Raw genomic sequence first — 27,133 nt, 5'->3', positions numbered from 1 at the left:
TCATAGGGTCAGTCCCTGACATGATGACCTGCAAGGGGGCTGGCTCTTGAAAGCCCCATCAACCCTTCTGTAATGTTCAGAGCCCCCACACACCATGATTCAGCCATGGCAGGGGAGGTCCTATCATTCCTCACACAAATCCACAGAACTTGACACAGAATGTGGGCTCAATAAATCCTTCCTGTATCCAATTGTACTGAACTGGACCAGGCTGTAGTGAATCACCCAGGCTTAGCTAGTCCTGGCTTTGAATCCTAGCCCACCACTCCCAGCTGTCCAACTTGGGGCACATCAACTAGAGCCTTGCCAAACATCTTGTTGTTCCCCCTGTAGAATGGCATAAAGAGGTGAAGACTCAACAAGGTAAGATGTCAAGTACAGTAAATGGCACACAGGAGGCCTTTGCTTCCCCTCCCTCAAGTTCCCTTCTCTAAAGACCCAGGAAGTCCCTGTCACTTGGGACAACCCCTGTGCCCACCAATTAATGTAAGAATTCAATATTTCTCAGCAATGCTTTAAAGTAAAGCAACAGTCCTAAGAGAAACGTGACAAAGTTTTCGAGGGCAGACTGAAGGTTGAATATTTTTACAGAAAAATTAGGAGCTAATTTATACACAGTGCAGAAACCCCGGCCCAAAGTTCAGAGCCTGGAATGTGCAGACATGTGGCTCTTGGAGATCAAGCCCTTAAAAAAGAGCCCAGCTTCATGAAGCCAGAAGCCCCGGCTGCATTCTGTGATCTGTAGGTAGTCAATATTTATCAGATGAAAGATGTGCCCACCTGAAGTGGGTTCAGGGGGCACAGGGCCCACACTGTCCCTGGCCCTGGCTTAGGGCTGAGTCCATGAGCCAGGCCAGCCTGAGAGATGCAGTTCCTCACTCGGGGGCTGCACCAGAGCAGCCACAGCAGCTGGGACGCCGTAGGGACTGCATGACGGCCCTCAGGGGGCCCCTCCGGCCCTCAATGGACAAGCTGTCCTCACTGGCTGGCACTGGGTGCAACTGTTCAAACTGCATCTCCAGGTGCTTCTGGATGGCCACACCAAGCACTTCAGGGTCTACCGATGCTCCGTACACCTCCCATGTCATGCCTTCAGCATCCCACCGCACATCCCGCACAGGGGATGATGTCTCTTCCAGGTTGGGCCCTAGAGTTACCTCTGGGAACATGTGCAGAGCCACAGGGGCTTCCAGGGATGGGCTGGTAGCCACAGCCTTGCATGCTGCCACTGGGGCTGCCTGCACACCAGCATCCTGGGCTGAAACCAACATGGGGCCCAAGTCACTAGCTGAAGTCATGGTACATACATCTTTGGTCCTAGAACCAGGCTCTGTGGGTAACCCTGTGGGACCCCAAAGGTGGGCACAACAGTGGGGGTGCCTGTGAATCCCCCCAGGCAACTTACAGTGGAACTTCATCCCATGCTGAGCCTGCAGCCCAGACTCACTCACTGATGCCACCAGTTTGGGAAAAGCCAGGATCCCTGTGGCAGGCAGGGCATGACAGCAGCCACTGGCCACTGCCTCCCTCATGCTGCAGAGAAGAGCTGCTGGGGGCAGAGCATGGCAGGAGGTGGTAGCTGGCTGCCCTGTGGCTTTGGGCCCAGCCTGGGGACCACTGCTGTGGGTAGCTGTGTCCCCCAGGGCTGGTGGTGGTACCCACACCTGACTCTCCTCCAGCATCCAGGCTGAGTTAGAAGTTCCATCTGCTGGAGCCAGTTCTCTTTCCAGGCCTGTAGGTGGCTGTCCAACCTGGTCAGAAATACTGCCAGGCTGCAGCTGAGCCCTGCGGGCAGGTGAGCCACCGAGGGCTGAGCAGCTGAGACTGGCCTTCCGAGCACTGCTATGACCCCGGGTCTGGGTGCTATGGACCAGATCAGAATGGCTCCTCTGCACAGCAGCCACACTGGGGGCCCGCAGGCGACACAAGTCACCACTGTCCATTGTAGATACATTTCCCACAGTGCTGCTTCGCCAGTGCCCCACAGCACCAGACCGTAGATGGGGGCTTGAGGTCTGTGCCTGCTCTGTGCTCTCAGTCTGGCACCTCTCTTCCACCAAGGCCTGGGGACTAGTGCTGGCCTTGCCAGGTTGGGCCTGCCACACAGTACTGCTGGCACTCTTGCGGAGCTCTGGTCTCTGCCCCCGGCCTTCACAAAGCAGGCTGGAAGAGCTCTGGGACAGTGACTGTGTGCGGGGACTCCGAACTGCCTGGGATTCGGGCTCAGGGTGGCTGGAACTCATGGCTGCCTGCAGGAGACAAAAAGGGAAGGAAGGAGTTGAGCTGGGTATCAGCACCTTAGCTGGACTCTGCTCTGAGCTCATACACTGGGGAGACAGCTTTAATCTCAGCCTGATTAAATGGTCATAAGCAAGTCAGTGACATCACACCAGACACTTCAAATCAAGTCCATCCCATAGGAATGACACTATAAATATATAACAATCTGTACCTCTGGAGAAGGGCTCAGGAGACCACTCACCTATTGTGCCATCTGGTGACTTTTACTGGATAGATTATGGAGGAAAGGGAAGTGGAAGGAACACAGGGAAGAGGCCAAGTCTGTGGGGACCCTGGGATGGGACAAAGGCATTAGGGGCAGGGAATTTGGGACAATAGCTCTTAGTCAATCAGCACAGAATTATGGCTGAATTTTAGCAGCCAGGAGAGCTGGACTAGAATACTAGAACTGGAACTGACAGAATCCATCTCACTGTGGACTGGGGCCTCCTTGGTACAGTGGGGCTCAGAGGAGGTTTGTGGGATGAGACAGTAATGAAGAGAACCCAAACTGGGAATTACCCTGGGTACTCCCTGCACCCCCCACACCATCCCCATCCTTTCTGGCTTGGCTGAGCCATCATGTCTCTGAGACTCAGTCATGGCAGTAGTAAATGGGATATGATTCCCTGTCTCCCCCTCTAGTGCTAGGGGCAAGGAGAAGCCTTGCCTAACAACCCTGTACACATGGGACTCACTTGGTATTTGCTCATTCATTTCAAAGCCATCTCCTAGCTGCATGCTGGGCAGGATCTGAACCGGGGAACACAGGATTCATTTAGTTCTAGCTCTGCCCTGGGGACCTTGGTCTAGCAGTGAGATAAGCTGTGTATCCAACACCAAAAATAAGACACGTCTTCCATAAAATTTCAACTCCCTTTTTCCCAGTGTGCCTCTATCCTCCTTGTACCCCTCCCTTCCTACCACTGCCATCCCTTCCTCCAGCCACACAGAGCTCTCTGGAGCTGCTCACTGACCCAGCTGCAGCCTAGAGTCCACTCTAGCCCCCTGCCACCTCAGTGTCTCCTTTTCTGAATCTTTCCTGATACTCTCAGCTGGGCTGCCTCCACTCCTGGATGGGCATCATCAGGTCTGATGGTACAGTCTGGCAGACTGTCAGCCTCCTCAACAACCAGGACTTGGCAGAGCAAGCCTGTAACCTGTTCCTTGCCATCTGACCAGCACCCTGCACTGACCTGACATGTAGTTGGCACTCAGAGGATGTCTGCTGCATACTTGACTAAGAGATAAGCAAATACAAGGACACGCTGCAGGGGAAAACTCTGAGTGCCCAGACAGGGCCTGAGAGAGGACTAGGCCAAGGCGAGCTGGAGATGATCAGAAAGGGCTTTCTGGAGGACTTACGGAAGCTGGGGCCACAGAAAAGGGAGAGGTGCCTACATGGAAGGAACAGCAGAAGGAGAGAGGTTTTATTCCGAGTTTATGAGGAAAGCAGTGGGTTCAGAGTTGGGCAGGGCCCAGAGTGTCAAGGTGCCTGGACCAAGCCAGCCTGGGCCATAGTTATGAATGAGGAAGATCACTCCAGGACTCCTTACCAGGCAGGATGGGCTGGAGAAACAGGGAGGGTAGAAGGCAATAGCTGCAGTTTGGGCAATCCTGGCCCTACCCTCCCAACCCTGGACTGATAAGGACTGCTAGGAAACCAGCCACCCTCACCTCCAGGTGAGCAAGACTACCTGAAAGGGAGTGCAGGAAGGGCTCCAGAACTTAGTTTCTGTGTCATTGCAACCATTCTGCTGAACTATGCTCAAGAGACGGCTGGCGGCTATTGAAAGCAACAGCAAGGATGGTTCTGGAGCCACAGTGCTTACAGTCCAGTTCTGCACAATTCCATATGCTGTTCAGTAGGGTAGGTGCTAGTCACATGTAGCCCCTAATCACCTGACAGGCAGTTTCTATGACCAAGTTCTTGTTTTATTGAAACTTAAGTAATTTAAATTTGACTGCCCAGAGGGCTGGGATATAGCTCAGTTGGTAGAGTGCTTGCCTCGAATGCACAAGGCCCTGGGTTCAGCCCCCCGCACCACCAAAATAATAATAATAATAATAATAATAATAATTATTATTATTATTATTATTATTAACTGGCCACATGTGGCTAACTTGCAAACATACTGGACCATGCAGCTCTGAACACAGCCTACCCTGATGAAGAGTGTCCATCCCAGCCAGACTGGTCCCTGGGAGGGTCCGGAAAAGGATGAATAGTCAAGAGAGAATTCTGCCATTAGATGCTGCTCTCAAGGAGCTCTAAAATTGGACAGGTGCAAGAGCAATAAAGCCAACAACAAGTAAATAGTAACAGCTCCCATTACCCAAACATCATCATGTACCAGACATGTGCCACCTCATTTATAAACACTGTCTAATTTATCAAAGCAATCTCAGGAGCTAAGTCATCTTCCCCATTCAACAAAGGAGGTCAAAACTCAGAAGTTCAGTGATTTGCCCAAGGGCACACTGCTGGAGAGTGGTTGAGCCAGACTTAAGCCCATGAGTGCATGAGGTCCTCTGCCCCTCCGAGCACTTCCCAGACCTCTGTCCTGCCTGCCATCACCCTGCACTGTCATCATCTGGAGCCTCAGCACACAGTCTAGCATCCAACACTCACAGTTGTGTTTGTGACATTCCAGTGGGAAATGTTAATGAGTGGGAGAAAAGCCTGACTCCCCACCCACCCTATCACTTCTTAGCATCTTCTGAAGCTGCCCAGAGTGAGGAGGATTGGGGGGGGGGGGGGGCTTACCTGCTATCTGAGAAGCCTGTGGTTACCAAAAGCCCTGGCAAAGATAACCACAGTAACAGGTTTAAGAACCCCAAGGAGGCCCTATCAGGCCAGCCTTCACAGCCTCAGCTGAGCCCCATTGCTTTGGACTTTCCTAGGGAATAGGCCCAGAAGGAGCCAGAGCCCCTGAAACAGGTGGGACAAGACTGGAGACACCCTCAGGCTCCAAGACCAAGTGAGAAGTCATCAGGAATAAGAATCTTACTGTGCCTGCCTTACCAGACAGCTGTCCAGTGCCCAGGCTAGTCATCTCACAGAGAGGTCAGTGACCACAGAGACCCCAGTATATGTGTGTGTGGGGGGGATATATACATCTATTGATACCCTTCCTTATCCCACCACCCTACAAGTAGCAGGTAACAAAACTGAGCCGTGAAACAGTTAAAAAATGTCAAATAATCTACAAATGAAAATGGAAAATTCAGAATGCCAAGGCATATCCTTCTACAACCTGGCCTTTTCAGCCTTGGGGGAAGGAAGGCTCCAAGGAAGTTATTTCAGGTTGCCCCCAAGGAGAGGAGGGTTCCCAAGCTCTCTGATGCTGGCACTTTGGGCTGGACCAATGGACCAGGGAGCCAAGGGTGGAAAAGGTACAAGTTTCTGTTTCCAGCACTCTTTCCTCTTCTGCATATGTGCCCTTAGGTGGATAGTTAACCTCGAGCCTCAGTTTCCCAAATCTGCAAAATGGAAGTAAACTCCTAAACAACCTGCCCATCACAGAGAGGGGTGCCACACTGCTGACCAGAAAGATTCAGGACCCCAGTAGCCCTAGAGCTTCCTACCCTGTGGAGGATTTGTCCACCCTCAGGGAGGCACTGGGGTGGAGGGGATGAGCCTCATGGACAAGTCACACCAGCCTAGAAACAGCCACATAGCCAGCGTGTGATTGTTGTGAAAAGTAAATATAATAACATATGGACTATAACAATAATCTTCTTTCTCCTCCATCATGAGCAGCTTGAGCTCAAGGTATTGCAGGCACTAGTACTGAGAGGCAGAAAGGAAGCCATCAAGACATCCCAGAGGTCAGCTTGGGCTTGCATCATCCTTGATACCTTCATTCTGTTCTAGAATCTGGCCATCACCAGTGTCTCCATCACTATACCAAGTTTCCCAAGGTTGTTTAAAATCTTAATCAGAGAAAATACACACACACACACACACACACACATCTGGTGTCTGCAAGTCACATGCCCTGAATAGCATGAATACCCTGCCTTTAAAACTATGGAAAAAATTCTAATTTCACCCAAGAGACCACATAGGAAGATGTTTTAGCACAAGATAAAGGACAGGCACATAAAGGTATCCAAGAACACTAGTGTTCTTTGGGTGATACCTTAATGTTCTCCTTCCTGCTCCATTTGATGCCAAAGTTGTGATAGCTGTTGCCCATGTCCTGTGGCCAATGATGGACTTTGCTGCTGCCTCAGGTTCTGCTTGTCAGCAACTAGAGAATCAACCAGTCTCTCATGCAGGCAACAGTCAATATCATTTAGAGTGAATGCCCCCAGTTCTGCAGGAGCAGAACCAAGACTGTTGGGTCAACTTGGTCAAAGGTTCCAATTCTCATCCCAGAAGAAGAGTCCAAGCCTTTGGGGTTTGCCCAGGAGTACTGCCAAAGCCATACTGTAATATACTTATAAAGTCCCCTCTTGTTGATTAGCAAGCATTTGGATGATGATTTCTGGGTCCAGCAAGACCACATGGGAAAAAAAAATCCCACAAGGTCAGAAGAAAAAAACTGGTCACATGTTAAAATATGGAACTTATCCTCAGACACCAGGTAAGGATACACACTCCACAAATCCCTCATTGTTTTGTTTTTTTTTTTTTTTTGGGGGGGGGGCGGTGGCAACCTCCTCCAGGTGGTTTAACACATCCCAGAGGGGAAAAGAGTCTGACAGGAAGGAACACACTGGGCCAAAACTGGGCAACGCAGCAGCAAGCACTCCAGAAAAGGAGTGTTTGCAGGGAACAAAACCTGCCCATCACAGAGAGGGGTGCGACACTGCTCACCAGAAAGATTCAGGACCCCAGCAGCCCTAGAGCTTCCTACCCTGTGGAGGATTTGTCCACCCTCAGGGAGGCACTGGGGTGGAGAGGATGAGCCTCATGGACAAGTCACACCAGCCTAGAAACAGCCAGCGTGTTCCTACTTGCACATTCAACTGCACTTGTGATCCAGCATGGGCACACACCCCACCGTTGACACACCAGAGACTAAGGCACAGGCCCATTTGCAGTGCAAGCCTACAGGAAATAGCATCCATACTGCTGCACTCTGCACGTCAAGCCCAGCCTGCCCTGCTGGGGGCCAAAGGCCTGAACACACCATACACACACAACCTCACCCAGCAGGGGCTCCCTTTCCCGACCCTCAGGAGCAAACCCCACAGAGGTTCTTAAGGAAAAGGACCTCAAACAGCCTGAAACTAGACTACAGACCTTCCCAAAACAAAGGCAGAGATTGAAGGGAAATGGGCCCGAACAAACCGGCGGGGATGCAAGGCAGAAGAAGAGAAGGGGCAAGAAAGGTGGGGGAACGGCTGCTAGCAGTGGAAAAGGGCAGGGTGGGGGATGGGGATAGACGAGAAAAGGAATGGATGAGGGAAGAAACGATAGGAGCCAGGTCCTGGTCAGAGTAAGGAAAAATGGAAAGAAGAGAAGACATCGAAGAAAAGGAAATGGGATGGGCGAGATGCGGGGAGGGTTGCGGATATGGGGGACGCTGAGCGTTAGGTGGGGGACCAGGATGCGGAGGGTCTGAGTGCACGCAGAGGTGAGGAGCGGGTTCTAGGGCGCAGGAAGTGAGAGGCGCCGCCTATCCGCGCCCCCTCCCCAACTAACCCCCACGGGCACGCGAAGAACCGGCCTCTCACCCTCTCGCCCGCCCGGGGCCCCGCAGGCCGGCGGAAGCGCTGCTCCTGCGACTGCCACAGGTGCCCGGCGCAGCGGCCCAAGATGGAGCCAGGACCAGACCCAGAATCGGCCAGGGCCGAGACACCGTCCGCCTTGGTCCAGCCGACAGCTGGACCAGCTCTGGGAAGGGACCCACCCAGGCGACCCCGCACCAGGGACCCCCGAGAGGGCGCAGGGGGCGGAGGCCCGGCTCACCTGGACCCGCCCCCGCGCTCCGCCGCCCGCGCTCCGCCGCCCGCGTCGGCGTCTCAGCCCCGCCCCCTGCCGCGGCACCGCCCCCACTGCCCCTGGCACCGCCCCCGCGAGCCCGGGTCCTCCCTCCCGACCCCTGCTCACCGCCCCGTTCCCACTCTGCTGTCTTTTTAGCCCCGCCCCCAAGACGAGCCCCTGCGTTCCAGGCTTGCCCTTCAAACCCCCAAGACACCCACCTTCCTGAGCCGACCCCACCGTCCCCATAATCCTCCAGCCCCTCTTTGCATGCTCCACTCTGGTTCCCTTCTCGCCTCCGCCGGCACCGAGGTTCACATCGCGGGTGGCGACCCCTTTCTCATGGCCTCGCCCCCATACCCTTTGTCATCCCGACCCCACCTCACAATTCTCTAGTCCCAACACGCTCTTGAGACCCCCTTCCTCTAGGGTCTGCACTACCCCATACCCGACCCTATCGCCACTAACTCTTGCTCTCCTGGTCCTGCACCCACGGATTGGGGACCCACCAACCCCTAAATACCACGTCCCATCCTCTGATCTTTGCCCTCGTGGGCCCCATACCTAACCCTGGTTATTGGAGCTCTGTAATCCCAGCCTACTCCCTAGTCGCCCTGCCCGCCTCCCTCCCCCATCTTCATAGACCCGCCAACTTTATAGACTCCTTCTCAAAGGTTATGTCCTCAGCCACATCCTTGAGGCTAATATTCTATCACCCATTTTCATACCCACATCCCTTTCCCTACCTTTGAAACCAGCGCAACCCAATTTGAGGCCTTCAGTCTCCCAGCCTGCCTCACAGATCCCAACAATGACTGAAAAAAAGAGCAGATCCCACCCAATTCCACATTCTTTTCCCACAAACTCTTCTTTGAACTAAACACCCTCCTTTACTCCCTCTCCATCCCACTGATCCAGTCCCTGAGATCTCCTGGTCTCCTTGGTGACCTGGGAGCCTCATGTCTTTCCCTAGATATTCCCCAGGCAGAGCTATACACCCTAGGCCTGCCTGAGTCCTTCCCATCCTCAAGAAGTTCCCGTGGCCTAAACCCAGAGCCCCAGTTTCAGAGAACTGGGTCCTAGTACCATGTCTTCTTTGTTGACACCAGCCCTTCTTGCTTGCCTAGCCCTTGTCTGAGCGTCTGCACCCCATGAAGTTATGGTGACCCATATCATCTCTGCTTTTCTTTCCCCCAGTGAGGGTAAACTCAGTCTATTCAGGCAAACTCAGACTGCACCATTTAGCCCTTTCCAATGGGTCTCAGAGCACTTTCAGATTCTGGAAGAAAGCCACCTTGGGGATTTGAGCATATTGACAAATAAGGTGTTGAAGTGGAAGCCCCAGGCTGTCATGTCCCTATCCCATACAATCTGCCTGGGGGAGCCTATCCAAGGGGCCAATGGGGGATTTGTTTTCAGGATCACTACCTGCTTCTGCCCCTGCCTAGGAATAGGACCCATTTTTCCATGTCTTGGGAAAATTACTTAGTAATGGTTATATTCCCTTTTTGAAGAAGTCCACTGAGCTCCAAGAACAAATAAGGTATGTGTGACTACATTGAAAGTTGGTGCCAGACCCATATCTCAAACGTGGAACTCACAGCTCAGAGCCCTCCAAGAACTTCACTGAATATGCTTCAAGAAGCCTGGTTGGATAATCATAGACACATGTTGGTGAACTGTTCTACTGGGGTCTCCAGGTAATGCCTTGGCCCACTGGTCCCCTTCTTACATTTGTGGCTTGGCAAAGAGGCTCCCCTGGCTGAGGCAGTCTCAGCTCTGCCCAGGGAGAGCACGGGATGGAGACTCAGATGTGAATTTCAATGTTAACTTCTCCATATATTCACTGGCCTTGCTATCCCACACCCAAGTATAATTGTTCATCTCTCTGGTCATTGGTTTCTTCATCTACAGTGATTATACCACCTATCTCACAGGGTGAAAATGGTGGTTGTGAAATGTTCTGTGGAGTGTGCTCACTGCTATCAGACATTTCATCAAATATTTACCAAACCCCTCCTTGTCAGGTTCTAGAGGTACAAGCTAGGACTATGGAATGGGGGTTGAGAGAGATCGGGCTTTGTAGATTGCTTTATTAGAGAGAGATGGCCCTGGCTTGAGGATCACATGGGCCAAGATCCATTTGCTGACCTTGACAGAACAGGAGCAAACATGGGTTGCACTCAGAACTCAAGAGCTCAGTGGGGGCACACTGGGATATTGGAGACACCACTTGGAGAAGCAGGTTGCAGTCATAGGACTGGAGTTTCCCAGGAGGTCTGGGTATCATGGGCACGTGGATACCCAGTCCCAAGTGTAAATGAGATCTTAAGGGGAAGAATAGAGTGAGAGGACGGTTTAAAACTCAGCTGTGAGAAACCAGGTGGCAAGGACTGAAAAAGAGCAGTGAGAAAGGGCAGAGGAAAATGTGATGAGCCAGGCATTGTGGTGACCCAGGACACCTAGAACATGCAGCTTCAGTAAATTGAAGGAGGCAGATGCCCCTGGAGTGGGTTGAGGGATGAATTGGAGAAGAGATTCAGAGATGGTGCATGCCTAGACAACTCCTAAGTATGGCCATAAAGGGGAAAAGGAAAAAAAGAAGTGTCATTTGAAAAGAGGTCAGGGTCAAGAGAGGTATTTTGGTTTTAGTTGTTTTTGTTGTTGTTGTTGTCTCTTTATTTGCTTTTTAAGAAGCTGCATATTGCCTTGCTTTCAGCAGCAGAAAATAACTTTGAATAAGTTAAGCAAAAGGTACTGTATTGGAAGACTGCAGAGAACTCAGAATGGAAGCTGATGCTGGAGAGCCAGTCTCAGCTCTGCAAGACAGGAACAAGTGACTCCACAGTCTCATCCCATCACCACCACGGAAGGAAGGATTCCAGTTCTTTCCCCAAATGCCTCTCTAGGAGCACCTACTGACCCACCAAGACCTTACTCAATTGTTCCTCCTTCCCAAGAAGCAGGCAGCTACAAAGCCTCTATAGCTCAGGATAGAGACTTTGTTTATGGCTAGGTGGCCAGAAAAAGATATCCACTATGCATTGTGGCATATTGAGTACATTTGACAGCTGAGGAGAGAGACTCATGAAGAGAAGTAGATGGAAATAGAGGAATGGAATCACAGCTGGCATTAAGGTCCACCAGAATGAGTTACATAGGAGGGGAGGCAGGTGGCTTCTTTTTTTAATAGGGGTCAAGAAGATATGATGGGAGTAGTACCAAGGGAATACAGTCTCTCCCTTCTTGGTAAAGAAAGTTGCTGTCAGCCCTAATCTAAATCTGCACCCTTACCTCTTGGGATCTAAAATTCCACAAATTAAATCTTATTAGCCTTGCCTTGAAGATTTTGGTCCAGAGGGAGAGAGCTCTTCAAATGGCCAGCCTGTCACATCCTCTCTTTCCAGGAGGTTAGAGGCACTGCACTGTTACCAACAGCCCCAATAGGGTCATAGAGAGTAGGAGATGGATGTTCCTCAAATGGATGGCAACATTCTGTTGCCAGACTAAGGGACAGTGACACTGAGCTGGCCCAAAGCACAAATGCAGGGGACCGCATCTATGGTAGTCTTAGAAGAGACACTAAGAGCTAGAATGGGTCAGTATGTTGTCAGTGCCTAAGGAAGAGAGTTTTGGCTGAGCTGAACAGCACTGGTTTTTCAGACAAAGATATCCCTGGGGCACAGGAGATCCTTCTAGCCATGAGTTCCCTGAATGAAAGGCCTATGCCTCTTTATCTGATGAAAAGACACTAACTCCCCAGGCCCTGGCATATAATAGATGCTGGATGGAGGATCTGATTACGAATTAATGGTAGTTTATCAAGGAATACCTATTACCACCTCAGTTCAATTCCACAGACATTTTCCTGAGTCTCTAATGAGTTCCAGTTCTAGACTATGAGCTGGCAACAGACTGAACCAGAGGTGCCTTGATCCCAGCATGATGGGGATTCAGGAAAGATGATGACAGACACGTAAATGGACAGTTAGGTCACAGCAATAGAAGGAAAGGACTGGGCACACAAAGGACAGGCCTTATAGTAGACATTCAGTCCTTTTCAGCTCTGTACAATCCATTCCCTCATTTCCTTTAGAGATCACCCCCAAGTGGAAACTGCTAGTTGTTCCCCAATATATACTTCCCCATCTATAGTACTATAACTTCTCTAGCTAAGAACATGACTGTCCAGAATACTGACCACACTTCTCAGCCACAGTTCCATAGGGCTAGGTTCTGACCAGTGAGTGGTTAGCAAGAGTGATGTATGCAGTTTCTTGGTTGTGCCTTCAAAAGGAATGTGTCTTGCTCCTATTCCTCTCCTCTGGTTGGAATGAAGTCATGATATTAAATCAGTGTGTACCATTCAGCCAAGGGCAGGACCCTAAAGATGTCAGAGCATGAGATAGAAGGAGCCTATGTCCCAACACAGTGTGGGACTCTATCAGTCCTGGACTATTTACAACCATGTTTTACATAAAAGATAAATTAACCTCTACCCTATTTATGACACTAATTGGGGTGAGGGGCTCTCTCACAGAAGGAAAGCCTATATGCTAATTAATACAGAATTATAAACCTGGAAGAGGTATAAAAATTGCCATAGGTGACAATACTAAAAATAGATTCTATTATATACATATGGCAGGCTAGAAACCTGGAGACCCCTGTTATACCTTGCTACCATAGATGATAAACAAATTCCTGCAACACATTGGAAAGTCAGCTTTAGCTCTAAAGGAAAAGAGTGGAAATTTTAAAATGTGGTCTTTGTTGGATGCTTCTTGCCCCTCTCTACAAAGTCCTGCACAAGCCAGAAGAATGTGGTTATCCTATTCTTACTAACAATTTTATATAGGTGTGATGAGGCAGATAACCTGTGTGCAAGTATGAGGGTGCTCACCATGAAGAACCACATGCAGGCCTGATGGTAAAAGTTATCACTCCCCAGATCTTAGATCCTTGCATGGAGCAGGATGCAAGCCTTGGATTGAACTTTGGGGTTATCTCCTCCAAGAAGAGGACATTCTGTACTTCAGAAAGGACACAAATGTTTGGCCCAAAGGACAGAATAGGACTGAGATTGCTAATTGCCCCTGAATTGCCTTCATCTCCTCCTATGTTTATAGTCCTTCTTTTTCATCTAGGGATGTGGAAATCAAAACAAATCAAAAAATAAAAAAAAACTAAACTAAATGTTCTTATCTCTCAGAAGCTACATTTGGCCAAGTCAGTAACCAGCAGGGCTGAAGCAGGGAAAGCTGATGCCTTTAACCAGAAGTGGTGAGCTTTGCCCTTTTCTATTCCCACTGGCTGGGCAGTGGAGATGTTGGTGAAACATCTTACACCACACAGAAAAACAATACCTAGAAACTGTAACAAAATAGGGTAAAACCTGGGCTCCCAGGCCACTTACCTGCAGACAAATGAGAGAGAAAGAAACTTCTATCTTGTTTAAGTCAATTGCATTTGACGTCTCTCTTCCAGCAGGTCAATTTATATTCTAAAGATTACTCATCCTTCCCTCTCCTCTCCACCCATGTGCTTTGGGTGGGTCTCAGCGCAGGGATGTGTGACTAGGCCTGAGCCAATCACTGCATCACATGTCCTGGCCATGGAGATTTATCTGGATAAGCATGTGTCCCACTTAGAGCCAACGAATGACCCACAACAAAGAAATGCTCTGGTGGTCCTGAGAAAGACATGCACTCTTTTCCTCAAGTGGACATGGGGACTGAAGCTGCTGCCACCATCTGACATGAAGCCTAATACTGCAGTTGGCCCAGAGAATGACAAAATGCGAATGTTCAGTGTCCATCACTGAAGACTTGAATTCAGTAAAGACTAAGGCCAGTCTTGTCCCTTATTTCAATTCAGGATAATGATAAATTTCATTTCCTTTTGGTTCAAACTAGTTTGGGTTAGATTCCTATCAGAAGTGGCTTCAAAAACACAGTTATCAGAAGACCCTGAGAGGAATTGCCTAAGCATGGTGGAAGGGGGATGCCATGAGTTCTGTCTTGAAAGGTATATCAGAGACCACCTGAAGCTTGTTTAGGGGGGAGAATGACTTTGTTGTAGGATGTGTGAGGATAGATCAGCTTCAGAAATAATCCATGGCTCCATGGAAACTTCCTGGACAGGGTCGCTCCTGTCTGCTCTGACCTGCCCTTTCAACCAACTAGTGCCCTCTACGGACACAGAATTCCCATTGCTTTGAAACCAGGAATTGCCACTAGCCCAGCTTCCTCTCCTGGCATTTTCTTTTTTTCCTGTCTAGATCTTTATTTGTTAAATTGTAATTATTAATACATACAATTATATTAATTAATGTGATTTGTTGTGATATCTACATACATGCACATATCATGCATTGAACATATCCATCCTGCCTTCTTCTACCCTTCCCCTCCCTCCCCTTTCTCAGGTGTCATCTCTTAATGCATCCTTCGTACTTCCCTTGCAGCTAGCTGTCTCGCTCCTGCCCTGTTTTTCAATTCTCAGCTCATCTGTCTATACAGAATTATTATATTAGCCAATACTCTTTTTTTGTCTTCAGGAATCACAAACCCAACTCCAATTGGCTACAGCACCAAAGGAATTTTTTTTTTTTTTTTGATCTGGTAAATCAAAAGTCCAGGGCATCCATGTTTGGCTGGAGCCATAGGCTTAAATATTGTTATCAGAACCTGGTACCTCGCCATCTTTTTTAGCCAGGTTCTCCCTACATAGTTGCTCTCAGCAACTCCTGGATTATGTCTTTACAGTTCTGCGTCCATGGAAAAGATTTCAAGGAATTAAGAGCAATGTCCAGTTATTACATTAGTTATGGTTTTTATTATCACTCCCAACAGTTGCCTGCAAATTCTAGGTTCAAGTCAGTAAACTAAGGTGAGCCACTTTCCAATTCTTAACCAATCACTGTGGCCAAAGAGCTGTGATTCTCTGACTGGCTAGATCTGGATCAAGCTTAGCTATGGATCTATTGAGAAGTGGTACTTCCCAATGACATGGCCTGAGAATAGGGGAGCTGTATGGAGCATCCAAGACTGTTTTGTCAGAAGAAGCAGCAAGAATGGAGAGAAAGGCAAAAACAATGATTATCTGTAATCCTCACCTTTTGCTGCCCAATTACCCACACATACCCATCTTGCTATAAATACAGCTGTTAAAATATTGTTGATCAATATAATGCAGTTAGACCAGATGTCACCAACACCCTGCACAGACCCTCTGCAGCAGAAGACAACACAGACTTACGCTCTAAACCAGTTGCTACATCCATACCCAGAATTTCTGGATGATGTGGGGACCTTTCAGAGAGCCCCAAAAGAAGTGTAGTAAGTGAAGATCTATGAACCTAGAGAGCAGGACCTAACAGGTGATCTCCTCAGAGTGCCCCCAACTTGTCTCTCCAGTTAGTCTGGATTATTCCCTTCAACTTTTGGAATGATAGCATCTGATTGGCCTAATTTGCATCTGGCACACATACCTTGACCAAGGGGATGCAGAGTCCATCTGATGGAAGAGGAAACATAGTATCTGTCACTATAAAAGGGAAGCAAGGCCAACATACCTGAAATGCCAGCAGGGGATTTTTTGAGGCTAGCCTGAGAAACTTAGCAAGACTCTTGGCAACCTAACAAGACCCAGTCTTAAAAAATAAAAAGGGCTGGAGATGTGGCTCAGTGGCAAACCACTCCTGGATTCAATCCCTATTGCCATAAATAAATAAATAACAAAAAGGAAGTAAGTATGCTAGGCTGACATGGTGGGCCTCATTGCATGTCTTTCTATACCTTGATAAAGAGATGCAAACAGTGCTGAAGAGCTAACTGGTGGGTAGGAGCCCGATTTCCAGCTAAATATAGGGCATCAGTGGAAGCTCCAAATAGGAAGGTCTCTCTAATACCTGAGGAACTGTGAATTCTCAGTTCTTGTTTTCGGGGCTGCTAGCACAGTCTTCACTCGGAGAGAACTGGACACTGTTCATGACTATTCTGTCCTGGAGAGGTCTTGCTTCCTCACTAGTCTGGTTATGATCTTTCTTGAAGGCCAGATGCAAACACTGCTAATTGCCTACCTATTTCAGCACAGGCAAGGTTATACTGCAATAACAAACATTGGAAAGGTATCCGTAGATTAACAAAATAAAAGTCTCTCTTCTTTGCCTTATGTCCATCATAGGTTGAAAAGAAGATTCTGTTCTTCCTTGAGGCCTCTTGGCATCTTTTATGATCATCATATTGATGAAAAATAACGTGGGGAATTATGCACTGACTCTTAAATTTTCTACCAGAAAGTGATACATGGTCCCATTTCACCATGTCCAAATAAATCACATGTCCATGCCTAACCCCAAGGAGTGTTTTGTACCAACTGCTTGAAAGGAAGAAAGCAAATATACTGACTAAACGCACACTAATGACAACCTCTCTCAATTTGCCTCTCCCCTTACTACTTCCTAACAATGCCCCAGTTTTGTCCAGGATATATATATATACATATATATATATATATATATATATATATATATTATCTCACAATTTTTCATATCTCTGTTTGTATATACTATTTAGCTAGTATTGCCTAGCTGAATAGATTCATATTTTCAACTTTTTCAAGGAGGCTGTCTTGGATGATACTCTTGAGCTTCCAAACCAAATATGAAGTCACCCAATAACAGATTTCTTAAGTAACATTACATTTCCCCCAAATCTAAAAATGTATTCATTTTCACATTTTGACATCTGAGAAATCAAGTACCTCTCAAAACTGATTTAATAGTAAAAAAAAAAAAAAGTGCTTCATAGTTAGTGTTCTTTTTGTGATGGAATTTATTCTATGTACTCAAAGTAGATTTTTCACTAACAAAATTCAACTAGAAGCTTCTTTTTTTTTTCTTGTTACAACTATATATAATATCCACAGCATGTTAGAGTTTGTCAGCATACAATCACTTTTCAATTTCTTCTTTATAAATTCCTTTGGGCAGTGTACATTCAATGAAAAATGATTAGGAAATCTCTTATTTTTAATAGGATTATTTTTATTTGTTCTTTTTAGATATACAGGACAGTAGAGTGTATTTTGACATGTTATACATACATGGAGTTAAACATTCTAATTAGAATCCTATTCTTGTGGTTGTACATGATGTGGACTTACCCTGGTTATATATTCATATATAAGGATAGGAAAGTTATGACTGATTCATTCTACTGTCTTTCCTATTCCCATCCTACTCCCTTCCCTTCATTACTCTTTGTCTAATACAATGGACTGCTAGTCATCCTCTCCCCACCCTCCCTTGTTGTGGGTTAGCATCTGCATATCAGAAAGAATATTTAGCCTTTGGTTTTTTGGGAACTAGATTATTTCATTTAGCATGATAATTTCCAGTTTAATCTATTTACCAGCAAATGCTATAATTTCATTCTTCTTTATGGCTGAGTAATATTTCATTGTGTGTGTGTGTGTGTGTATGCATACATCACATTTTATTATTCACTCATCTGTTGAAGGGCACCTAGGTTGGTTCCATAGCTTGGCTATTGTGAATTGAACTGCTATAAACATTGATGTGTCTGTGTCATTATAGTATGCTGATTTTAAGTCCTTTGGGTGTAAACTGAGGAGTGGGATAAATGAGTCAAATGGTGGCTCCATTCCAAGTTTTCTAAGGAATCTCCATACTGCTTTCCAGAGTGGATGCACCAATTTGCAGTCCCACCTGCAACATATGAGTGTACCTTTTTCCCTACATCCTCACCAACATGTATTGTTCCTTGTATTCTTGATAATTGCCAATCTAGTGAGATAGAATCTCAGTGTAGTTTTAATTTGCATTTCTTTAATTGATAAAGATGTTGAATATTTTTTCATATATTTGTTGACTGATCGTATTTCATTTTCTGTGAAGTGCCTATTCAGTTTCTTTACACAGCATTATTTTCTTATGTAAAAAAGGTGATGCAGGGACGGGGATTTAGCTCATTGTTAGAGTGCCTGCCTCACATGCACAAGGCCATGGGTTCAATCCCCAGCAACAACAACAACAAAGAATAAAAGGTGATGCAAAATAGTGGTACATTTCATAATCAACAGCATCTGAAAGCCAATGAAGTATGGTAACAATTTTCCTTGTGGTTTAAGCCACATTTAGTAAAGTTGCTGTAAGTTACATCCAAAAGAATTCCTAACTGATAAAAATATCACTATAGAGGTCTTCTTCTCCCCACCCTCCCTTGTTATGGGTTATAAAGAATGAATAATAAGTTTTAGAGTCCAGAGTTGTAGCTCAGTGGTTGAGCACTTGCCTAGCAGGTTCAAGGTCCTGAGTTCAATTCCCAATACCTCAAATCTTTTTAAAAATAATTTTTAATAATTTAAAAATAATTTAATAATTTTTTAAAAGAATGAATGAATACAATTTAAGTAAATAATGCAAAGAATTAATGGATATAATAATGTAAGTGGAGCATTTGGCACAGATGGAGTTCATATATTTTATATATAATATATATGTGTATATATATGTATATATAATATATATGTATATATATATATATATATATACTTTTATATATATATTTTCTACCATGTCCAAAAATAAACAATATTTACACACACACAACACATACACATATGAGCCAAAGAGAACTATACATCCAGAAAATAAGGCCAGGTGAAGGAACAGTAAGTTATAAATCTGGACTATTGAGATTCAAAGCAGATTGAGATTCAAAGCAGGGCAATATTGTATCATGTGAGCTTTTGAGTGCAAAAGGCAGATACATATTCAAACTGACTTTAAGTGCAAATGGGAATTGTTTGCTTATCTAACAGTCAAGTGGTGTCCCAGTTTCAGGTATGGTATGATTCAGCTGTCACCAGGCCAATGTCTCTCTCCTTCTGGGCACTCCCTTACTCTGAACTGGCCCTTTCCTCTGATTGGCTCTTTTCTCGCCATTCTAGAATCCCTCATTAGATCCACGCCCTTCAGGAAGAGTATGTACCTCTGATCCAGCTCTGTCAGGAAAAGTGGCATTGCAGCTCATTGGCTCTGGTCCATTCCTGTGCCTACATCTCCCTGAACCAATCACTGCAAACAGAGAGCGATGGAGGAATTGAAGACTGAAAGGAACAGAGGATGGAGTCAACCACACCCAGGAGGAAGAGAAAGAGACATTCCCAGACATGAGATACCTCTGTAGCAGAAGGATAAAGGACACCGTGGGACAACCCCAGATGTCCTCTCTGAGTCTTCTCTCTCTGTCCTAGTGCCGCTACTAGTACTCAGGTCTCAGCATGATATCACCCACACAACCATGAAGGCTGGTCCAGGGAAGACCAAAGCCAGCCAGTAAGGAGAAGTGGCTCATCCACCCTGGGCCACAAATTGGAAGTGTGGGGTCCAGGGCTTGTGCCCCTGCTCAGCTCACTGCTGCATGCTCACTAAGGCAATCAGTGAGAGAGTGATAGTGTTTGTAAGTACTCTTTCACTGCTTATAAACTCTCTGTAGCATTCATCCATATAAGTTTATTTCTCCCTCCCATGTGTGTAGTTTGGCTGGGCTCAGCTGGCATAGACTAGACTCATTGACTCCAGGCTGCTGGTTAGATTTGGACCTGCTCCACAGATCTCCCATTAGCCTGGAACAACCACTTCCTCAGCCATGCTTTTCTTATGATGATGAACAAGGTACAAGAGAGCAAGGTGAAGCACAATGCATGTCCACTCTCTGTCACAGTCATTTCTGCTAACATTCTGTTAGCCCCAACAAGTCACATGACCAAGCACAATGTCCAATTTCAGGGTATGGATGTACAATACCAGTACTATGAAGAGAGGACTCGAGACCAATAATTTAATCTGCCACAGGTAGTAACCAAATAACAACCTTCCCCATAGATTCATCACTTTCAATCAATTTGCTCATTATAATAAAAAGTCAGTCTGAGCACTAAATTCTAATAAAGTGGTCTTGTCTCTAATCTCGGTATCTATTTGGAAGAATGAAGAAAAATATGAGAGGGAGAGGTGTTTATCAAAGATTGTCAGAAAGCCTGACCCAGGTAACAATCAAATCTGTGTACTTGAGCTTGAATGAAATCTCACCTTCCACAGCTAGGACCAGCCACAGACAACCCCTGTCCTCTGAGCATGTGCTATGATCAGCATCCTCTCTCCTCCTCAGCGTGCCTACAGCAGACTTCTGAGGTCAAAGCCTGAGCAGAGGAAGGAAGGGGATATTGAAAGTTCTTTCCTGATGGTCTCGTAAGATGACTTTATGCTCTCTAAATCTTGGAAAGGTTTAAATTTCTTATGGACACTTTGAAAGATTTCTTAGAGACCTTCCTTCAAACCAGCTGAGCCCAGCCAAACTGCACACATGCAAGGGAGGGAAAAAAAACTCCCTTAGAGTTTATTTAGGGAATTCCCTTGATCTAATGGAAAGAATCAGAATTTCCTTAGGGAGTTCCCTTGAGCTAATGGAAAGAATCAGAAGCCACTTGTTCCCTCCTCAGCCCCTAGAGAGTTCACCTTCTCCTTCCTTCCCATCACTGTCTGACCAGATGTTTTGATTAGGATGTGATGATCACTTCTATGGTTTGGAAGTGCTCTGTAGTGCTGAGGTTCACATACTGGAAGCTTGGTCCCCAGTGAAGCAGAATTGACGTTGGGGGACCTTTAAGAGGTGGGGCCTAGTGGAAGATAATTAGGCATAGGAGCCCCACCCTCATGAATGGATTCATGTTGCCTTTTGGTATTGGGTCAGGTCTCTTGTAACTAGGTTAGTTCTTAAGAGAACAGGTTGTTGTAAGCAAGATCATCCCATGGCTTGACCCTTCTGCCCTCACTTGGTTTCCTTTCCTTTCCCCTGCCATGATGTGATATAGCTAGGGAGCTCTTGCCAGAACATGGATGTCATGCTGTTTAGACCTTCTAGCAACCAGAATTGCAAGCCAAAAAAGTCTCTTTTCTTTACAAAGTTCCCAATCTCAGGTATTTTGATATAGCAACATGAAACAGACTAAGACAATCACACACCAGTTTTTTCATTCATGTGGCCCATATCTGGTCATGAAGAATATGCACATCCTGACAAATCTCCCAGATGAAGGCCAGTGGCACTCCCAGTCCAAATGGTTTATCTGATTCCCAATATCCACAGGCTTTTGACCCACTATTAAAGGAAGTACAGCTACTTCTCTATGCAGCACCAGCTTGCTCTCTCCTGTTCTCTCTCTACCATCCTATCAGAAGCCCCAGTTGCCTATGTTCAGTCTACCTGCTTCCTAAACTCCAAGAAATAGAAAGCAAGTACTCAGAGAAGTTCAGTTAAAGCCAGTGTTCTCTGAGCTAAAGGGAAGGCTGTAGCTACTCCATCTGCCCGCCCCCCTGGCAGGAGTCTACATCACAGCTCCAGCCCTCACCAAAAGAACCTGACAAATCCTTTCCCTCCTCCAACTCTTAGTCTTTCCTATCTCTCAATGGGCCAGTTGTCCAGCAGGCTCCCAGCCACCTTTGAAAAATCTATATCTCCGTCTTTCATCACTCTTTGAAGTACGATAGCTAATTTCTTAGTGACTCAGGCAAAATGTTAATTTAACATCTCAATATGTCAAAAAAAAAAAAAAGTCTTTCCTGAATTATCAACCCTGGTCACACAGCTGTCCCAAGGATTATTGTTTCCTTGATGTGAGGTCTTATCATCCAGGGCTGTATGTGTCCAACAAGAGTTATTTATTTCTCAGCCTCCACTGTCTGCCCCACCCATCTCTCTAGATTTTCCAGGGACAGCCCCCTGGAAGATTCATTCACATGTCTCATAGGCCAGGTCATCCTCTCTGTAAAAGGGGATGGCAATGAGTCCCTTAATGGCTTGGCCCATCTGGACCTATCCCTGGAAGGTAAGCACATTGCTGCCCCTATAAAAATCTGAGTCTGGTGCTAGCAACAGAGCAGCCATGAAGAGGCAGGGTTGGTAGAGGACACAGAAATAAATCACCCAAGAAACAAAAAACGCTGATTGATAAGACACCTCCCCCAGGGGTCAATGTCCTTGAGACAGCTGTGAGATCTAAGGTGATGATTCAGGAAGGAGAAGCCTTGCATCAGTCCCTAACTTTTGCTCTATGCTAAGGGGCATCTTTGGTGGCTCAGAGACTGGAGCTGGCATAGCTGATGCCAAACTCACTCAGTCCTGCATCAGTCAGCCCCTCACCCCAGCCATTCTCACTTTCCACCTGAGTAAAATGGGATAAGAGCATCACAGAGTTTGCCACCTCCATCCCAATCCCAATCATCTCTGCCTTTGCTAACCCTCATACAAGGCCCCCCTTATCCAAGACCCACATTGGATACCTAAAACCACAAACCCTAAATATGTTGTTTTTTTTCCTACCCATACATGTCTATATAAATTTTAACTTATAAATTAAGCACAGTAAGAGATGAATAACAATAACTAATAATAGAACAAATTATAACAGTATGCTATAATAAAGTTATGTAAATGTTCTCTCTAAAAATACCTTTTTTTAAAACTTTACTCACCTTTCTTCTTGTGATGATGTGAGAAGATGCAATGCCTTTGTGATGAGATGAAGGGAGGTGACTGACATAAGCATTATGCTGTAGTATTAGGCCACTGTGTAAGGGTTACTTGAACACAAACACTGCAATATCACAACAGTCTGATAAAGGGCTACTATGACTAACTGTAAGGTAACATATACTGCATGGATACACTGAACAAGTGAATAACTCACATCCCAGGTGGGAAGGAATAAATGGTATGAGATTTCATCACATTACTCAAAACATCACATAAGTGAAAATTCATAAGTTTCTTATTCTGGAATTTTCCATTTAATATTTTCAGATCACCTGTAACTTTAGGTAACTGAAACCTCAGAAAGTGAAACTATGTATAAGAGGGACTATTGTAATAAGACTCTTAAGTTGCAAGAGACAAAAATCACATCTTTATAGCTAAAGATAACACAAGAGACAACTTATTGAACAGTCCAGGGATAGAAAACTGGAGCACAATAAGATACAGAGCTTAGACAGCACATCAGTTCTCTCTGGGCCTCCACTTCTGTTCTGTGCTTCTGTACCAACTGTCTCACACACACATGTTCCTTCACACTGTTCACCAAACAGCCACAGACAGCTCTTCAAGCTCAACAACTCTCACCCAAAACTAGAGTCTCTTGCCCATAAATCCCACAAGAATTCTAGGGTTGATCCCAACCAGACTGTTGGGAATCACAGTTTTATCCCTAAACCTACCACTGTGGTCAAGGAGTAAAACAGGTAGAATGGCTGGGCGTGGTCATGTGCCAACCCCCAAACAAGTGAGGAAGTGATGTAGGAAAAAGGATGGGATCAGCTTCATAAAGACTATGTTGGCAGGAAAGAGAGCTGGGGAAGTAGTCCCCTAGAAAGAGAAGTCAGAATGGTGGTGCTAGTAAGGGAGAGGGCTACCAGGCATGAGGAAGCAGAAGGGAGAACAGAGCAGGGGAGCAGAAAATACTCTTGAGGTGCAGCAGTGAGTCCAGGGGTGGGTCCTGGGCTCTATCTTCACATTCTAGGTGCTTCTCCACAGGATGGGATACATTTGGAGCCAGCATGGTGGAGGAGGAGACAGGGGAGACTCCTGGCCCAACAAAGAGATCACACCTCTCAGCTCCTCAAAAGAAAGGGTTTTATATTAGTGAACTTTCCATCACTGTGACAAAACAGCAGAGATAGGGCTCTGGGGTTGTGGCTCGGTGGTAGAGGGCACGTCTCGCATATGTGGGGCACTGGGTTCGATCCTCAGCACCACATAAACAAATAAATTAAAGGTATTGTGTCTATCTACAACTAAAACCAAACAAACAAACAAACACCTTAGATAAACAACTTGTAAGAAGGAAATTTTTGTTTGGCTCACAGCTTCAGAGGTTTCAGTCCACAGTTATCTCTATTGTTTTGGGGCCTATGATGAAGAGACCATCAGAGCAGGGAGTACATAATAGAGCATCCAGGAAGCAAAGAATGAGAGAGGAAGCAGTGAAGGTTCCACTATCTCCTTCAGGGCCTTACCCACAATGGCCTAATTTCCTTCCACTAAACCCCACCTCCTAAAAAGTTCCACCAACTCCCAATACTACTCTTGGCTGGTTACCAAGCCTTCATCACACTGGCCTTTTAGGGACATTTAAGATCCAAACCGTAACAGGTAGCTGTAGGAAATTGAGCCTGAGGCCACCCTAGCAGAACAAAAGATAGAGTGCTTGTGGAGGGGAATCTTTCCCCCTCTCATAAAGAGGGACCTGAGGTGACCGGGATGGAATTTACATAAATGTGAGAAACACAGTGTTGTACACATCTCTCGGTATGGCCTTTATTCTGCCCCAGCCTCTCTGTTCCTAAGTGATGAGAGATGACACTTCCTTAGACAGGGACTGATTCTTAAGGTTAATTAAAAGTGGCCTTTCTCATGAATCATCCACTGCACTGAATTATTAATCACCTGCAGGCATTTGTAGGCCTTTAAACTCTTGGACTTCCTGCCACTCTCCTTGGAAATGCTCTTGCCAATGGAAATATGACTTCCTTTTGCCCACAGGCGAGAGAAATCATGTCTGCTCCTGTTTCCAGGTTCCCAGCTCCAGAGATCTGGTAAGGAGCACGATCTGAAAACAGGAAGCAGGGCCAGGACTGCAGCCAGCCCTGGGAAGTGCTTCTATTATGTGGAATTGGCTCCAGGCCAGACCAATCTCAGAGGCCCTGTGGGACAGTGGATGGAAGGGAGATTAGCCACAGTGCCTAAGGCTCTTGGCCTGGTTCATGGGCATCTCCATAGGAAATGGTTTCCTGGGGTTTTGCATGGGCCGGTCAGTGAGGAGGAAAGAATAAGGGGGCCAGGTAGCCAGGTCAAGCTCCACCACTTACTGGGCTGACCATGAACCTTCTTTAATGTCCTTAACTAAGGGCATGATCCACTGCAGGCTGACATAAGGTTCAGTGACAAAAGATCCAGCCTGCATCGCAATGCCCATAATATCAGGATTCACAAGAAAGATGAGTTTTCTGCTGCCACCTGCTCTGTCTTCCAGCAGAGGAAGACCCAAAACATGGTGGACTGGCTGTAGAAGGTACTTGCCAACACAGCTAGCAACATAAGCAAACCCAGCAGGTAGTGTCCAGGACAAGGCCGGGGAACTCCTTCCAGGCCCAAATGTGTGATCCACAATGTGTCAGCTACATGGACAAAGCTAACAGAAACCAGGGAGCTCATCCTGAAGGCACAAGCCCTTTACCATTTAGTACATTCTTCATCCTGGGGGTGGACACTGGGAATGTCCAGCTGAATAAAACATGGCCCCTGCCTACATGGAGGTGCTGGTCTACCAGGAGAGTACAGTGGAGTGGTGGTCACAGCCCACAATCCCATAGTCAATATGGTATCTGTAGGAACATTGAGGACAAGGAGTGGGTGACAAAAGATTTAATGGAGGAGAACCTGAGATGAGCAACAGGGAAGGAGGACAGGAGGGACACAGTATTTCAGATATGCTGAGAGGGAGCCAGTTAATTGGCAGAGGTTCCAGAGTAGCTTCACCAGACTGGACGTTGAGTATCACAGAGGGATGGGATAGAGCCCAGATGACATAGCTGGGGAAAGGTACAGGATAGAATCTGGGGAGTACAGAGGAAGCTGATGCAGTTCTGAAGGTGTGAGCTGATGGAGGCCAGGATGAGCATTTTGGTAATGATGGATGAACAGAGAAAGAGCTGGAAGGATTTGGTGACTGCTAGCAATCAGAGAAGGAGACCAGGGAGGAGAATGGGCACCCTGAAAAGATACAACATGGGCCTGGGGGGGGAAGAATGGCAGCTCGGGCCTGACTGGCCAACAGGAGTTCACTTTTCAAAGAGCACACACCATCCCACCCCACATTCAGAATAGACCCTGCACAGCTTAGGCCCCACCATGGAGACAGCCCATGTGGATGGGATATCATATCCATTATGTGGAGTTGGCTCCACATCATTTTTGTTGGCTCAATATACTTTTTGTTGAGCACAAGGAGCTGTCTGGGGCTATTTGGAACACAGTGTGAAGGAACATGTGTGTGTGAGACAGTTGGTACCGAAGCACAGAACAGTCAGGCTCGGGTGCAGGACATCTGGGGAGAGGGATCAAGGCTATTGAAAAATTACCACAAAGGGGTCATGAGAACCTTATTAGCTGCCTGAGTGCAGCCATGGGACACACTGAGAGCTCCAGACAGCAGGAGGCAGAATGTAAGCCACCACCTCTACCACTCCAAAGTGCTGCATGGGATCTCTCTGGTCAATACAATAATGGCCCCAAAGATATCCATACTCCAGAACCCATGAGTACGCAAAATCCATGAGTCTCTTACATAGCAAAAGGGATACTACAGATGTGAATCACTTAATGATACTGATATGTGGAGATTATTCTGGATTGTATAGTGGGACCCATATAATCTTGAGGGTCCTTATAAGAGGGAGGCAGAAACAGTTATTAAAATGACCCAGAGTCAAATAAGAAAATGCTGTGCTTCTGGCTTTGAAGATAGGGGGTCCTCTAGTAGGTAGCCTCTAGAAGTTGGAAAAGGCAAGACAATAGCTTCTCTGCTAGAGCCTCCAAAAGGAAGACATCTTTCTGTCTCTTAGAACATTAAGATATATATTTTTTAACTTTAAAAACATTATGAGGTGCCAGGCCTGGTGGTGCACACCTGTAATCCCAGCTTCTGGGGAGGCTGAAGCAGAAGGTTCACAAGTTCAAAGCCAGCCTCAGCAAAAGTGAGTCCCTAAGCAACTCAGTGAGACCCTGTTTCTAAATAAAATACAAAATAGGACTGGGGATCTGGCTCAGTGGT

General features: G+C 46.5%; 1 protein-coding gene across 3 annotated transcripts; it reads right to left on the bottom strand.

The window, feature by feature from the left end:
- Positions 1–569: 569 nt before the first annotated feature.
- Gprin2 (G protein regulated inducer of neurite outgrowth 2) lies at positions 570–13,713 on the bottom strand. Of its 3 annotated transcripts, none has more exons than XM_058581069.1 (2): positions 13,632–13,713; positions 570–2,249 (listed from the first exon to the last, which is right to left on the bottom strand). In XM_058581069.1, exon 2 carries the CDS (start codon positions 2,241–2,243, stop codon positions 876–878), a length of 1,368 nt encoding a protein of 455 aa, XP_058437052.1. In that variant the 5' UTR covers positions 2,244–2,249; positions 13,632–13,713; the 3' UTR covers positions 570–875. The 3 variants fall into 3 exon arrangements, with proteins under 3 accessions (XP_058437052.1, XP_046306168.1, XP_046306169.1); XM_046450212.1 differs by lacking the exon at positions 13,632–13,713 and adding an exon at positions 8,204–8,235; XM_046450213.1 differs by lacking the exon at positions 13,632–13,713 and adding an exon at positions 7,969–8,193.
- Positions 13,714–27,133: the final 13,420 nt, after the last annotated feature.

This window comes from Marmota monax, unplaced genomic scaffold, assembly GCF_021218885.2.
Source record: "Marmota monax isolate L192 unplaced genomic scaffold, Marmota_monax_Labrador192_F-V1.1 WCK01_AAM20220418_F8-fsc00004, whole genome shotgun sequence".
Classification (NCBI taxonomy): Eukaryota; Metazoa; Chordata; class Mammalia; order Rodentia; family Sciuridae; genus Marmota; species Marmota monax.
Note: the sequence above shows the minus strand (reverse complement) of the source record. Positions and strands in the feature narration are given on the sequence as shown.